At 35.1% G+C, this 18,003-nt stretch overlaps 1 protein-coding gene and 1 long non-coding RNA gene across 2 annotated transcripts in view; one reads left to right on the plus strand and one right to left on the minus strand.

Annotated features, from left to right (window-relative positions):
• Positions 1-18,003, plus strand: part of LOC124635432 (tRNA dimethylallyltransferase) — a 228,108-nt gene that overhangs the window by 98,429 nt on the left and 111,676 nt on the right. The window contains exons 2-3 of the mRNA XM_047171312.1: positions 3,236-3,373; positions 5,311-5,717. Of these exons, the coding sequence (XP_047027268.1) occupies positions 3,236-3,373; positions 5,311-5,717 (545 nt within the window). The remainder of the gene's footprint in view (positions 1-3,235; positions 3,374-5,310; positions 5,718-18,003) is intronic.
• On the minus strand, positions 16,259-16,743 carry LOC124635441. The gene is made up of 2 exons (XR_006985010.1): positions 16,481-16,743; positions 16,259-16,378 (listed from the first exon to the last, which is right to left on the minus strand). It is a non-coding gene; the product is annotated as an uncharacterized LOC124635441 (long non-coding RNA).

Here is an 18,003-nt window from a genome sequence, read left to right on the forward strand (position 1 = left end):
TCATTGTAGCTTCATTGATAAGCTTATATAGAAATTACTACAACCTAATTCAGTACTGTAATTTTCTACGGGTCTTTTTAAAATGGTCTTGACGTAAGAATAAAACAAAGCGCGTGATTTATTGCTAACTTTTAAGTGTTCTTAGGAAAATTACACTTGTCCTAAATACGTTAATTGCTTTGTGAAATTATGGTAATTTACTTGAATATGCCTATCAGTTTAAAGTTCAACGAAAAGAGTTGGATTTTCTGTTCTTTTAGTCCTACTAATGTTACAAAGGTGAAAGTTTGTATTTTGATGAAACTTGGCAATCATATAGCTTATATATCTGAATAATATATAAGCTAATTTTGATTTATGTTTATTTGGAACGCGGGTGAAACCGCGGGCGTAAACCATTCATATTTTGTGGTCCTTCGATACGAATCTAAGTATATAATTGAAATTGAATATTATCACACGCAGCTAACATCAAAAAGTCTAGGGATCATATTTGTATGTAAACTCATTTACATGTTAATTTATTATTCTGCCTACACACTCAACTTTGTAGGTAAGGGAAAGGAGGAAAATACCAGCTCAAATGTAGAAGGACTCTTACTCAATTCAATAAGCAAGTTTTTATGTATTCTTACATTGTAGTTCTGAGAATCTACAGCTATATTAACATTACATAATTTAATACATAAATAACCAGCTTCCAACAGCCGTTTCACACGCATCCAGAGTCTACGCCGTGCATCAGGATAAATAGTATCCTATACCCTTCCTAGATACATGACCTAAGTCTGAAATAATTTTTGATATAGGTTATAGGTTTCGTAGGTCCTGAAATTAAGCCCGTTCAAGAAGGAAATTCTCAGCTTTACAAATTTTGAAATTAATACCAAACTGTGTAAAGTAGAATAATTCACAAATTATATGAAACGATAAAAGAACCGAAAAGACCAAAAACTATTATCTTATTTGCGCAAATGTACCAAATAAATAGGTATATGTTAACGATATGGAAAAAATCATAATTGCTTCTTTGAGCCGGGGTTATCTTAGTTGCTTAAGTTGCCCTTCCGAGTTTCATTCACAAGATCAAAGTCACATTGCTCTTATCATTGTTACAATTTATGTATATTCTATGTATATGTTATGTATGAAAATTGTGTCATATTTATTTTTGTATACTTTGGATGCATTGTTATTTCGTTACTGGGTCGCTTAATTCATTTATCAATGATTGTTTGATGGGATGACTTTTCATAGATACTTATGGTATATAACTGCTTTTTGCAATATATTGAAAATATTCGTTTCTATTTTGGAAAGCGATACCGATATTAAATATTTCAAATTCACGCCAAATCTTCTCTAAGTAGAATTCCACTTGAAAACTCGTAAATGTCGTCCAAAATAGGATTTTATACGTCTGCAAAGTTAAATCTTCTATAACTGTAGGTACGTAAATACGTGGGATTTTAATATTATTGAATATTTTACCAGTTTCTTTTTTCTTTCTGTCAGTCTAGTTTGATCTAAATAGAAAAGCACCAAATTTTTCAGCCATAGCGTACAAAAGGACAATTTTTTTGTTTTTATTTTTTGGTAAGAGGAAATATGTCAAGGTTTTCTGCATCATCACTGTTAATGTTCATCCTGCTAGTATTTATATTTTAAGATGGCTGATGCAATATTGTGTTTGATTTTCGTTGTTTTTGCGACATTTAGAAGAATCTTTTTTTACCTCAGTAACTTGTTGTTCCACAGAGTAAACGTGTCAGTAGTAGTATCTATTTACTTCTTCACGGCCGACCAATTATTCTGAAACAAAATATATTCAGTACTGATAATAAATAAATATAATTCGATGGTTCTCGGTATAGTTTTTTTTTTAGATCAGCTGATATTTGGCATGACGCAATAGGCATAATGATACCATTTTTACGGTTATTTTTATGAAGGCTGATTATGTGATAAGATGCTTGCGTAACTTAAATGACATTGGAGTCAATGCGCAAATTCTTCTTAATCGTAATTCGGTGATAATTTTAACCTAAACTCTTGTATCTTTAAATTACTTAATTATATCACTTGATTGGCAGAAGTAGAAGGCGATAAATATGCATTTATAAACGCAGTAAAAATGTAGATCAGCGTGGAGCTTGTGATATTTTGTAGAAAAGAATATTTAAGTTGTTTTCTTGTAAAAGTAAAAAAATAAATAACTTTCAAGTCTTATGTGTAAAAAGTAGAAAGCTTGCACGATTTTCTGAATATAATTTGTCTTTCCTGCTTTCATGTATGTAAGGACCAAAACCTATTGTTTTGAAGCCACTTCCACGAACGAACCAGAAGATTCTAAAAATAGTAGCAATGTTCTACATGCTCGAAGCTCCATTAACCTTATTTAATGAGTATTGAAAGGTGCCAGCCGCATTATTCAGATATATGTCACGTTCCGCCCCTTTTACATATATTTCATGGTGTTTTACTTGAATTACCATAATGTCCCATGATCCATTCAAGGTGTAATAATAGAATTTTTCCTGATTTATAACGTGGAGTTTATGATGAGGGGAAAATCTGCGGTTCTGGTGGTTTAGACGAAATTGCAAAAGGGAATTTGTCAGTAGTCCTTTTAGTTGTTTTGGTCCTTCCTCTTCCGTCCTTTGGATGATAAACGGTTTATCGATCTTGTAAGTCTATAAATACTACCTAAGGTCGATCCAGGTTGTATATATTATTGACTATTATGTAAATTGTAAATACGTAACACAATAAAAGAATACGTCTTAAATTGACCTCTGCGAGCGTCCGTACTTATCGCCGAAACTTATTCCGCATTAAATTAGTTTTTATAGAAGAAAGATCAAAGTACGTGCTTAATTATTCTATTTTGTAGTTTTACGTCTGAAAACATTTCGCTTGATATCTCCTCTTGTAGATGAACTTTTAATATCAAAGCAACTAGCCGAATAACAGTAAACAAAAGAGTTTCAATTTCTTCAACCAAAATAGTAAGTCAGTATTTTTTGCAGACTAAAAAACCACCTTCTATATTAAGGATACTAATGTTTATTGCATTTGCAAGGTTCTGAAATAATTTTGAGGACACAAAAGTGCTCTTACCAAGTCGAGTAAAAACAGGGCTTTGCCGCACTATGCTTTTCTCATTTTCAACCCCTAATCACTTCATTTGGCAAAAAACTAGAAACCATGATAATAAAGACATTGTTTGTTTCAGATCTACAAAGGTTTAGATGTGGTGACTGCGAAGGCTTCAGCTAAAGAACGAGAGATGGCGCCTCATCACCTCCTGGACATACTGGAACCGCATCAGATGTTTACCGTCGTGGACTTCAGAAACAGAGCTCTTAAGATCGTATCCTTTTTGATAAACTTCACCAGATTTGACCTCAATGGCGACAATTGATTAAATACCTTCTTCTTTGTCCATGGATGAGAATTGTCCCTTTTAATTACACACTATCTGCTGAAACAAAAGGCGTACGATTGAGTAGAAATGATAATCAACCACTTTCCAAACAAACCTCGTTACAAGCACACATGTTTCCAGGTAAAGCTTGCTCTATCATAGAAATCCTCACTTCCTAGGAATTTCCTTATAGAAAAACGAATATTAATTCCTCTAGGGACTCGAGGTAACTAGAAAGTGTAGGTGGATTGGAGATGTATTCGCCTATCTCAGCCAGAGACGAGTTCGAAGAATGTGTCCCACTTACCTTAGGTACATATAGAACGCAAATTATTTATCATACGAATTTTGAGATGTCTATACCTATAACAGGTATCTGATCTTAGGATTTATGTTAATCTAGTAAATATTAAGCTAACAATCTAGTTAGTTTACTTTGTGAAGCTAATAAACTTACCAACCAAATAAGAAGATGACGAAACTAAATTCTAGGAATTAACATTTTGGAAAATTCTGTAGTCTCTACAAAACCAGATTTGTAATTATTGCAAAGCATTATGATCAGGTTAAGTGTACCTCGAATAACTTAGAAATAGAAGACAGTGAAATACTTCCGAATCAGTTACATGCATATACAAATTCACAACGCAGAAAATATAAACAAACTACTAAAACACGTACTCAAAGGAAACTTGCGTACACCAAAAACAGTATTTCGACAAACCAAATCGTTGTAATCCGTGTGAAAGGGAAACGTATCTAAAATATCAGCTGGTTGGCTAGGGTCAACTGCAACACTTAATGTAGCTGTAGGCGTACCACGTCATAGCATAGTTTAATTTAGTCATACTGGTTTCGAGAGTGACTGTGACTCATGGTCCGTAGGTATACTAATTTTATTGTTATAGATTTTGTGGCCTATGTGGACATAGGATTTTGCAATTTTGCGTTGTTTTTGCTGTATGTTCCATCGTCAGATTTATACAGCGGTCAAAAATGGGTTAAACAATAAACCTAGGGCATTTTTTATTGCCTATCTTTGTCTTTCCCTGTCTCATAATCAATTTGTTTGGTCATTAATCATTGTTGTGGTTTCTTCTTGTTAATCGTTGCTTTGTAGTAGGTATGATTGTAGGACGACCCGTAATTGTGCTGTATTGAGCAAACATTATTCTCATGAATCCAACTTCAGATGATCTTCTCACCATCGTAAATAGCAATACCTTTAATGGTATTCCTTGCGTAACCTTTGGTCCATTACTTTTTTATTTTTATATATCTGTTAAATCAGCTTTATTTTCTTATGTGTCTTCTTCACCCTTCCACACAAACATAACCCCAAAACAGTCTTTAATGCTAGCCAAATGGCGACACGAAATTACGTTGATCAAACCGTAGAAGTGCCGGTAACCTCTGACAAGTATTTGAAAGGTTTAGCTTCTTTCGCGTTTCGGCCATTGACCATATAATCCTCTTATGCTGACCAAAGTAGCTTACACATTTGGTACACCACTCTGTCTTTGTAATAAGTATGTACACCGCTAACGACCAATTTCACCGTTCAAAAGTGAATATTACTTGATTGATAATACCGTTTCTTCGGCTTTTGATCGTCAAAAGGTATTGTTACTGATTTTTGTTTAGGCATGCGGTTTTTCTTGTCTGTTTAGTATTTGTACTGCTTCTTTATTTAGGTATGATTTTTTTTTTGTTTTTATCAGACCTTGTTATTATGGTATGTTAGCTGAAAGAACGTAGAAATTACCTGTCAACAGTCTACTGTGCTAATGCTATTCAAAGAAATAACAGCATTTTCAATCTGGTTTTTACGTTTTATTGCCCGTTATGATCTCACCAATTTTCTTCCTTGACCTTTAATACAGATAGATGATCTAACAGAAAAAGGGAAGATACCTATCGTAGTCGGTGGAACAAATTACTACATAGAATCTATTGTCTACAAAATATTGGTAGAAAACATGGATGATAATGAAGCTTTGTTATGGGACAAGAGTAGAAGAAAAAGAGATTTAGACAACTCAGAAATGGATGAGGAAATTAATAATAAGAAACAAGCAGTAGAACCGACAAACACAGAAGTAGAAGAACCTACATTATCAACTGAAACTAATAAAGAATTGGATAATTCTCTAATAACCAAAGAAAAACTACAACAAGACGTAGATAATGAAAAGGTTTTCACGAATGAAGAGATTCACGCAAAATTGCATGCAATAGATCCAGTCATGGCGGGACGTTTGCATCCAAACAATAGGAGAAAAATACTAAGGTAAGTACCAGATGTAGTATGATTAATTAAATTAATTACAGTTAAACTTGTCGGATTAACCATAATATATTAGTTGATAGGATTACTCTTAATCTCAATCATTGATCAAAAATATGTTGAGCGGATTAACTTCATTTAATGTATGATTTTACATTTCAGCAGTTAATAAATCATTATTTAAAATTCCCTAATGACTTGCCAATTTGCATTCCGTTTACGAATTTTCCACTGGTTTAACTTAACATATTGTGTTACATAATTATGTTTTTATAGTACCCTGGCGCCCAAACAATTTTGTTTTCGCTATCACTAAACGGTTTAAAAATAAATCATTCAACAATAATATTCATTGAAAAACAACGAAGCTACGCATACAGACTGCCGCGACCGGTTTTTATGAATGAATCCCTCGGATATTTGTTAGACGACTATCAATAACTCATTACCAATTTTAATAATAACCCTTGCCATTCGATTGTCACCCCTATTGTTTTTCACTAAGACTGCTTTTGACAGCACATCTATTTTCTAAAATGTGTTTTATCAAGTAATGCCAAAGTTCAGACGCAGTGTGTCAAATTGATCAATCTGGTCGTCACTCGTGCTTATATTATCTTGAACCTTGAGTATATGGTCATAGAGGTCAGATTAGCTTGTTGTGAGTGGTGTGAGGATCTGTCTACCCATGACATGTTTCTCGCACATCACATGAGCTTTTAAGGATGGTGTCCGTGGGATATTTTTGGGTTTTTAATTTGAATATTGATGGGAACTTGTTTAATGCAACTTCTGGTGGATCGTAAAGTTTTAGTGCTAAGCAAATAAGTGTTTGGACGAAAACAGCTGCTTTCAGGGTCAAAGTAAATTATTTGCAAAATAATGTATGGAAAGACGTAGAAGGAATCAGTCAAACTGCTATTATTTGAATTGTAAACGTTAGTTTAACTGAAGAAATAATTGCTTAGTAATCTTACTCAAATGGTTACGTGTATTTGGTTTTAATACATTCAAATTAATTTAAAAATGTTAATAGATTAAATGGTAGAAGGTTCTGGAAAATTCATAATTGTCACTTCATGTATATTTCTAACGATAAAAGACAATATCATCAGCAACCATCATCATTAATACACTTAACGTCAAAATCATCACTTTCCAAAACTTAGCTTTGATTTTAAAGATTTTATATTCTCCTAAATTCCCTTTGTCGACATTTTCCAACAATTCGTCAATCCATCTTCACTAACTGTCTTTCCTAAGAGTAAATTACATCGAATTTTATGCGAATTCCGTACTTAACAGCCTTGAACGAATAATCAATTTTATTCTCTTTTTATTAGAGTAGATATTCAGTTTCCTATGTTCGATGTTTTATGAAGATATCTGGTTCGACCCCATCAACCTCTGTAGCTTCCTGTTGCATAATTACGTTTCTCGGTGTGTCTTTGATTGCTTCAGTATCTTTTATTACTTATTCTGAATTGATTACAATACTATTGGTATCTTCTGTTACATAATCGTCATTTTATTTCGTATTTTGTTCAGCATTTATGTTCAGATCATTTAGGAATTGCGTCACATCACTCCCACAAATATCCTGCTTAAACGTAGGAAGCACATAAACTGGTCTTCATAACCTTATTAACCATTTGGCAATATCCGTTGTCAAAATCATCTGTCACGTCTGTTATTCATCAAACACTATAAAGTCCGTTATAAAAATGGACACATTAATGTTTCGCAGTCTAAAAAATCATGCTAAGCCACCGCCTTCGCATAACGCACAAGGCAGGCTCAGATATGAGATATAACCGAAATAAGACTTGTAAAAAAGTCCAACTTCCCCCTAGCAACTGCGTCACGAAACTTATTCACGCGGTTTACATAAACATAGGAATTGAAGGCCGCATGACATGATGACATAAAACCTTTGGACCAGTCATCTTGATCCCCATCGTCGTCTGCAAAGTTCCGTACCGTAGAGGAAGTACATTGACGGCGGGGGTTCTACTTAAACTAGACGCAACCACTTCCGTAGGTCTTTAACCGCTACCAAGGATTTCGTAGACGGTTGCGAATGTGTGCGTGTGACCTTGGTTCTACTACCCGATGCTAGAGTGGCCATGTTTGCGCCATTTGGACGCGGATTGGGTCGCGAACATCGAATGTGGGTCGACCTAATTGGCCTCTTTGTTGGGACAAGTGATCGAATATATAAATCGTGACGTTACTCATGTTTTATTAATTAGTAATTTTATTTCACTTCGGACTGTTTAATTTGGGTTAATAGCCCAAAACGATATTTATTGTTGATTAAATATTTGATCACGAATGAGACTTTTATACTGTTTATTGAATAGAAATTCAAATAAATTATTCCTTTATTTTTTCATATGGTTTTCGAAGGTTAATGCTACATGACACGTCGGTTACCAGCTACTTAAATGTACACGTTTTAATTGGTAAATAGTTTGAACATATTTTTCCTTAGAGTAGTTAGTAATTTTTGGTTTCACATTACCCAAAACTGATTAAACTGTTTTATTGTTTAGGTACATAAAATTTTAAAAGTGGAGCCATCTTTTACAGACAACTCGGCATTAAATCCAGGTCACTAAACCACCCCTGACCACTGGAAACGTCAACTTGTCTATTTGTAAACAAAAACAAAAGCTGGACGGTTTTCAATCAACAGTCCGGTATCTAGTGTTAGAGATCATGGTCGCCCTACACTTTATCGCGAATAAGGCCCCTCGATAACCCCGAATTATTTATCACGTGATTATTATACATTCGGCAAGCTAGACGAATGTTTAAAATGGAAAATTATCATATTACGCATATTCAGTTTGAGTGTATTTGAATATTTTTCGCGCGTACGTTACGAGCTGCGACGGAGTTGGAACGCGTTTGGGACGCGGATGTCTTGAAATTGCGTTTTATTTTGTAGTCTGTTTTTATTTTATATCGGATCAAAATAGGTTTTGATGATAATGATGTAATTAAATTATATTGTATCTCAGATTCCCGGATAGTCCTAAAACAGAAGTTGTTATGATTAATATCAAAAAACTAATAATTTCAAAACAAAACATGACCCAAATACCAAAAACGTATCTAAACTTGACAGTCCCATTCAATAACATAGTTTTGTCAATGGTTTGCCATACAACTGGTAGGTACGTCTCACTCCATTCACATGATTCAAGTTATCGATTAATTGACAAACCTGACCAGCCATACCCCATTGTGTGAACCCATGGACCATGGAGAACAAAATTACTAGCGGAGATGTCATAACGCAAACTCCTAAGAAAGTAGCGCCCCAAAATGCGGGCGTTTGGGAGATGAGGAACGTTACTCCGCCCTTACTCGCCTTCTATGGAACCCGTCCATTATTTTCAAAATAATATTACCAATCTATCAAGACCAGTCTTTGATAGATTTGATAAGGAACCCGAACGTCTCGTTAGTTCTATCAACAGATCACGCCTACCGTACGTTGTTTGACCTACAAGAAGGCCCCTGACCTACCTTTCTTATGGCATCTCCGCTATCTTTTCTTCCTCTATGACATGGACCAATAAAAAGAAGTTCAGTGCCGAATAAAAACTCTATTATAATCTGTAACAAAAAATATAGCAAAACCTATCGAGAGCATTGTACTCAATATGGAAGATGGTTGATCGCACTATGTACTGTGAACGCCAATTAAAGTTTATAAATAGATTTGAAATACGTAAATGTTGTATACTTATAGTTCGGCCGTTCAGAGAATGCGTTCCTGACACCTATCAGTTAGTCAGGACTAGTGATGGGCACAACATAACACTGAGTTCGTTACCGTTCCCCCAAAATAAACCGCCGCATTATTTTAAGATTATTTTCGTTTTAAATTGGCGGAATCATTTAAAATTTATATTTTAGTTATTTAAGTGGAAACCAAAAAAAGGTAATATTCATATAATAAAATCGTTTTATTTATTCTTTGTTACAAAGTTACAATCTGTATTTCTATGCAATAAAGTAAGTACATTGAATTGAATGTGCGTACAGAATATTAATCAGACTCCGATTCGCTTGAGGAGGTGGTGTCTTCATCATCATCTTCGCCTACGTGTATAATTATATTAGGTATTATCAATAACAGAATCAATCCTGATATCTCGGTCAAAACCTTCCAAAATCAGGTTTTTAGAGCTCTACCTCACTGGGACGCCATGGCGACGTCGCAAGCGGCACAGGTCTGGCTACTTCTGGCATCCAAATGTCGCCAAGTCGAGTGGCCATGGCGTCTCGACAGTCAATTGTTTACGTCGTCGCTCAAGAAATTGCAAGCTAATTGGCGACCACATTGGCGACTGTGTGAGGGAGGTGCGCTTTACCGTGTACATTATAGTGGCTACTGTGGCCACGTCGCGTCGCCAAGTTGCCACGGTAGCCAGAAGCCACATAGGGAACTGTAGCTCGTGGCCACGCCTCCAATTTGGCGACGTTGCGACGTTCCATACATTTCAATACTAACTGCTTGGATACGTAGCCGGCGACGTCGTCATTGGCGTCCTAATGAGGCAGGGCACTTAGTCTTAGCGCACGAAACGACAACAAACGACTATTTAGCGTCACAAAATGACGGCCCATGATGCCATTTGGGGTTACCAATTTCAACCTAAATATAAAAATGCTACTTTCTTTCGCGCGTTCAGTTTGATCATACTTTTATTTTTATATTTCATAAAAGTTATCCTATAGTCCATTATTTTCAAATTCTTAAAAAGAAAAACAAAAAGTATTATTTTATATTATAAGTATAACTGTATAAGAACCATCAACCAGAACAGATTACGATACTTGCCTGTTATTTTTAGCACAGCACTACAAATATAAAGCGCTGACATAACCTTGTAATAGCGCAGTATAGATTTAGAAAAATATTGTTTACCAAGTTATTTGACACTCAATTTGGCACAAAATTACAACATTCATTGATTATTATTGATATAATAATGTTGTTTTAATGCTCAACAATTGTTAAAACGATAAACAACCAGCAAAAATATTTTTATCGTACTGCAACGCCATTACAAAGTTACGTCGTCAGTTCAATCGCGATGTGTCAGAAACGCATTCTCTGAGCGGCCGAACTATAGTTTTTTAATTAAGGATTAAGTTACGTGAACCAGTTTATTTAGAGCTAGTCCACGGAAGTTTTGGCTTTGAGTTAGGGGTCATCAATTCTGGTCGTTAATTAGATGTTTTTATATGATAGTGACGAATGTTAGTGTCTTAACTAAGGCAATGTCTATTTATACAGGAATGAATTTTATCCAGTGCGCAAACTTTGTCAACTTATAGTTAAATAAGTTTTATAGATACGTATATTTTTATTTTGTAGTGTTTTAGTACAAAAAAGAAAAATTATTGATATCGAAAGGTGTTTATTTTGTAACCGATAGTACGGTCACAGTCGTCATAGTATGCACGGCGGCAACGCGAAACCGGTTTACTGACGGAGCTCCGCTCGGTGCGCGTAAGAATAGTTGGTATCCATATTTTGCTGATTTTTTTGATTTGGACAAAAGAATGAAAAATTTTTTTTTACTGATGATGCAGATATGTTCTGTTAACGATTCTGGACCACCAGTTTTTTTTTGCGCACTGCTTAAAATTCATTCCTGTATAGTCTATTTAAAAATGGGCGTTGAATTTCAGTCTTCGAATTACACTTACTTTTTGACCACATAGATCTGCTCTTTAGTTCTTTAGGTACTCTTTAGTTTTTTCTAGTTACTAAGGGTTTAGTAATAACACAGAATTTGACCGTAATATATATATTTTTTGTGCTATAAACTGAAAAAATTTAAAAGATGATTTCGACATATTTTATCAAGAATTTTCATCAAACAATCTACTTCAGCGTAATCTTTAGTTTCATAGCAATACACTATTCTTTTGCCCAAAAACCTAGGTTAGACTATTATCCCAAGATATTTTTGCTCGTATATCCACAGAGTAATGTCTATGGCATACAAATAGGAGTTTTTCGGCTATTTTTACGATGTGACGTCACTGTTGCTAAGCGCCGAACTAAGAGCTGACATATGGGACGAAATATTGGGCTTCAGTCTAATAGTTTGTCTAATTTTGTTTCTAGTATGGTTATTGAAAAATATTTGTACTTCCTAAAACAAGTAGATTACTTTGAATACTTATATAATTTCTGAGGATTAATTCTTAGTCATAAAATCAGATACTTACTTGAATATGAGTTTTTGGATTCCAGTTTGCAAACGCTATTCAAGGGAAAATCATTTGTTTCTTTATCCTCGCTTTTGTATTTTTATTCAGTGCTGCACTACAAACCTGAATAACTTGGGGAAAAGAAGAAGGAAGTTCAAAATAAAAAACTAAATACTGGCTAAGAGGGACAGCCGAAATCTTGATAGGGAAGACCTATGATTACAGTACAAATTATAGTGCAAATGATAAGCACAACAATAAATAAATAAATTTCTACACATTTCTTAAATGTAACTATTCGGCCTATATCCATGATGCCATGCATATAAATAGCGAGTACAACATGAGATAATATTTAGGCACGAAAACAGTACTATATAGGTATTAACATTTTTTTCGTACTGTGTGTGCACTCGGTACTCTTATTTAAATCTTGCGAAAATATTCAAATCTCAAAATAAGTGTGAGCAAAGTGTATGATCTGCATTTGTTTTATAAAAATGCCTATGCCTAGTACAGATTTCGTCAAACTTTGCCAGTCGTAGGTTATCCGTTTCAATCTCAGACATGCGCAGTAATGTTTTAGACTGTCTTGAAGTTGCTACACGCCACCCTCAGAGCGGCAGAGTTATTTAACAAGACAAATCTCATTGTATCACTCGTATCCAAGAATATTCCTTCATTGACTTACCTTTTATTCGGTTTGATGAAGATTTGTGTCAAGAAGGTAATTAAGAAATTAGATTTAATACCTTTTATTGCACCTACATAATATCTGAGTAAAAATGTATCATTCAGCTGTAAAATAAACCATCACACAAACTTACACAAGTATGTCGTTCACAATATAAGTAGTAGTTTATATTCCATAGTGTGAACTCACAATTACACAGGCGTGTAAGCACGCGAGTGAGGATGACATGATATATCTGTCACTAATTATGTCAATGAAATATCGGTTGTCACCAACGTAGGTTTGTAAGCATCTATTGGGCGGTAGGAACTTTAACCTTGACATAAGTAATATCTTTATCATCATCAGTAGGTTTTTTTATCGTCCCATTCCAAGGCACAGGCCTCTTCTCGTGCAGAGAAGGAATGAGCGTTAATCATTATGCTCGCTCAAAGCGCTTTAGAAATTTCAGACTATTTAAGTCCTGGTTTCCTCAAGATGTTTTCTTTTGCCATAATTCTATAATTGGAGTATCAGACTACGTTATCTGATTACTCATTCACTGTTGAACATAAGCCTTCGTCTTCTCATCCATCATCAGCTCAGTAATTTAAATTACATTTCCAAGTACCATTAAAATGCTTTACCACCAAATAAATTAAGTTTCTAACTTGGCTAAGGTGTGTCGGAAATTCAAGTGACAAAAGCCTATCGGATTAGACGGCTTACGGTCGATAGGTCGTGTTTTAGAAGCCCACTTACTGCACTCACACTTGGAGTAGCTACCTGTAGGTATCTTGCTTTATGTATATGTTATGGACCATGTGATTAATTCGGGCATTATTTATAATGCCCGCGCATTATGAATAATGTCTAGCTTTGTCGGGCCAAGTGATTAATAACTATCTTAACTTCATTATTTATCACATTGCACGGGCATTATTATATTGCTACATGATAGTTGGTCAATTTGATAATAAAGCTATATTTGGTGGCAGTTGTTCTAATAAATAAATCCTGTTACTTGCTACATATTTTATGATTATTGTTTTAAATTATATGTTCTATTTTAATGGGAAATTATAAGTACACAAAATTATTAATTGGACAATTGTCATCTAATTTACTAACTCGGCCTCGTTTTTCTTGATCTCATTTTTCTTGGCTCGTTTTTTTTATGGTAGAATTTAATTTGGATTCAAAACATTGTATTAAAAACTGAACTTAATGACGAAAACGAATCGCTGCAAAACTGACTCCACGTAGTTTTGTCTGCCCTACCCCTAGAGTGCAATTCAAAACCGCGTAGGCACGGAGGGGCGAGGCGGCCTGCGAGCTGAGGCGCAGGTAGTTGAAACGCTCGCCGCCGCGGCTGAGGCTGGCCGGCCGAGCCGGTCAGCAAGCCGAAGCTGCGGTGGTGAGCGTGAAAACTATCTGCGACGATAAGCTCGCATGGGACCGCCGGAGCCCCGCAGCGCCGGAGCCGTGACAGAAGCCATGCTTGCTGCATGTTGCATGCTTACTTCTATGCTCTGTCAATTGATATGGGATGTGTTATATTTAGTTTATTTTAAGTTAAATGTCAATAACAACAAAAAAAATGAAATTAAATATGTTTGTATTACTTTGCCCAAAAGGTCACGTGCAATATGTATAGTGCCCGGTCAATTTGATTGTTTGAATAATTATTATCAAATTGCACTCTCATATTGGGCATTATTCATAATGACCGGGCATTATGTATACTGCCCAATTTATCACTTGGTCCATAACATATACAATCTTAAAGGAGGGAATTTGTGAAGTTTTTTTTAAAACGTTTAATGTAGATCTGAAATCCTTGCCAATATTGTAAGTCTCTTTGGATGACTTTCCGGCTTCTCGCCTTAACTAAACCAACTTAAAATATAGTCCTCAGAAAGGACATTAGCTACTTATCCGGATGCAAGAAGTAGTTCCATCGGAAAACAGCGTGGACCACGGAGAATGGCTAGATTGGTACAAGACCATGAATACGACTCTGGTCTTATTATCAGTGCGACAAGCAGTCTTTATGCTTAAAATAGTTTATACATGCATGGTTATGATTAGTGATATACATGATTATGATAGCATTACGCAAGCTCTTCCTTCCTTCCATTTCAAACTATCACAAGTGAATATTTGTTCGGCAATAACCTTATATCCTCCTCGAGTCTTCCCGTTTGTGTCCTTGACCTCGATCCTCCTCCGTATCGATTTCACGCAGTTGACATAACAGAGTGGATTCGGTTAAATACTGCTGACTGAGAAATATTCTTTATTTTACCCACAGTATTTTTTGTCTTTAGGTAGAATTGTTTCTGTGGATGTATATAGAGTTGTATAAATCCGTTATATGGGCGTGTCAGAGTCTATATCTATCGAGGTACAGGAAGTAATTCCCTTGGGACGCGCGTGACACCGCGAGAGTCATCAAGTTATAAGAACTCGAGACCTTAAAAGTTCTCTCAAAGCTTTAAGAATATTGATACCTTATAGGACCTTTTTAATATAAAAGTAACAGTCACATTGTATAATTAAACTAAAAGGCCAATTGGATCAAACAATATTATTTTAAAAAAGCTAACCAAAGAAGAAGACAAAATGTATGTCTCCTAAGTTACATGTAAAACTGCAGGATATAAATTCCATTCCATTCCACTGGTATAACGATTTAAAGTATCGGTTCAAGCGACAACGTACAATGTCACAGTACATTGCCAGGGTCATACCCTTGATAATGGCCCAAATTAGGCCAATTTAAAAGCAAATTCGGTTCTACAGACGCGTTGGGGATCCTTATGCAGTCTTTGTTACAAAGTATTAAGTTAAATGAAAGAATACACTGTTGATCACGGACAGTATAATCGTATTAGAATTTGGGTTCTTAATTATCGAAGTCAACTAGGATTCATTGATATAAATAGGGTATTCGAAGGGTATTCTACGAATCTTTATTTTTCGCACGTACTTTATTTTCGCGAACAGCGCTAAAAATTGATACAAGGAAAATCCCTTATGCCCCTAAAAATTCAAGGTCACTTAACTCCTATTGCATATTTTTTTATTGAACCCTTCTCTGGTTTTCCTGTGGCTCTTCTACATGACTTATCCTACATAACATGTCAGACAGGCGTACATTTCTATATGCATATCGTATATGCCAAATTCCCGTGTCATATGTCAACTGGTTATCAATCAGGATGACGAGCGGCGCGACGGTTATAAAGCAAATTGAGAATACGAAGGTCATGGTTGAGTGGACCTGAAGAATTGAGACTAGCCAAGGAGTTTTAAATAATCCTTCTGTGATTTTCACAGAAATTACCGTGAATTGGTCCCAATTAGGCGTTTTTTCACCAAGGCTGTATTAATTGAGACTTCGCCTATGATTTTGACATCCGTGGCGCCATGAATCCTTTCGGAGGACACAGTCGCTCAAGGTTTTCGATGACTCATGCGGAAATGTCCAATCTTTGTTCGGAGTCCTGACAATAAGTCAGGTTGTTGAAGAAGTCGTGTGAATAGGGTCATGATCACCATTGGTATTAGGAGCAAGTGTGAAACACCAGAAGTCGTAGCTTTTGCGATGTAAAAAAAACCAGTCTTAATCATCACACAAATCAACACCATTTTTATTCGCAAAGCCATATGCTTATTCTGAAGAGCTTGAAACCCGATGAGTTACACTTCCGCGAATATTTTCACAGCGACGACAGGCTGCTTCCTGAAAAAAAAAGCAAATTATAACTTCAAAAAATATAAGTTGGTATTTTCAATGTCACGGTGGCTAATTTACAGCAAGTTTCAGAGTACGTGACCCACATACATCGGATGGTAGAGATGGTCTTGAGGAGTCCCGCGGGGTGTGAGCGGGGTGCGGGGCCGGGGGGGCGTTACCCGGAGGATGACGCAAGCCCTACAATAAGGAAGTGTGTTCAATTGTCCGTGCGTACGGTGGGCCAGTCTATAACGGGTTGCGATCAATATTATTTTTTTCATAAAAAAATATTTATGTACAATAATTAAATGAATCAGAAATCGTGCTCGTTCATTTGTTATTAATAAACTAGGATGTAGATTGAAAACCAATAAAAACCAAATTCATGGCCTCTGAAAAGGTTGAGATTGACAATATTTCACATTAATATTCAAATTATAAATGATATTAAATTGATGTCGTTATGTCAATAACTGGATTCAGAAGGTTAAGGTGTTGGCAGACGGTCTCATTTAATAATAATGTGTAGGTATCGATACATAATTAATTTGTATTAAAATATTCATCAAATTGGCAGATTGTTCTTGTAGACAATATTTTATTATAATAATATAAATAAACATAGTTTGAATTCTCTTAATTTTCTGATATAATCCTTTCTTAGAATTAGGAAGTATTTGGCACACAGTCCTTCACGAAACTAATTTTAATTAATTTAAAATTAAGAAATGAAGCACCTGTGACCCCTGAATATTTAACAATTTATAAATTATTTATCTCAATGCCTACGAAACTTTATTCACGATTATCAAATAATGACATTAGCTATCTAACAAGGCCTACGTGTTAAATATAATAAATAACTCAGTATGTTTGACAAATTTAGAATGCCTAGTAATTTACAATAATTTAATAATACCACAAGCCCTAATTTTTGTGTAAATTTTGGCATAAATTGGAAGAATAAACGTGATACGTATTTTTTTCTATGAAATATAATTCGAGAGTGCCTAATGAGGCCTAAGTGGCTTTCAATTGTAGGCTACATTAGCACGGCTGGTCTAAAATTTTACTGAATGTCGTTAAACCCGAGCGGTAACAATGCAATTTTTCAGATTTATATGTAGGTACTTTCTAAATGTACCGGTTTCTTGCGGTTTTGCCCGCATCTCGAGGAAATTTTTACGCATCAGGAAAAAAAAGGCGGCTTATAGCTAAGCCCAATATCTACTTATCTAATGCTAACAGTTTTATTAGTTTGAACAAACAATAATCGAATTTGTAAATAAAAAAGGTTCTTTCATTTATTTATTAAAAATGTATTGCATTTATTTTTATAAGAATTTCTGATATCAGTCCATTTTTTCGAGCCCGTTTCCTTACTCAATATTTACCAAATGTTTCCGCTTTATTATTATACATAGAATATGAGTGCGTAATATTTGCAGACTAGCCCTGGTCGCCGGAATGTGGTGCGTATTGACTGATTTATAGTAATGTAATGTACACCGCCATCACGAGTGCTAGTACTTACAAATGATACTTGCAAAAATACTACTTGCTACAGACTCGTTTTAGTACTGGCTGATATCATATTTTATTTAAAAGTAGATTGGGGCTTGTGATCGTTT

The sequence above is a fragment of the Helicoverpa zea genome, chromosome 12 (assembly GCF_022581195.2).
Source record: "Helicoverpa zea isolate HzStark_Cry1AcR chromosome 12, ilHelZeax1.1, whole genome shotgun sequence".
Lineage (NCBI taxonomy): Eukaryota > Metazoa > Arthropoda > Insecta > Lepidoptera > Noctuidae > Helicoverpa > Helicoverpa zea.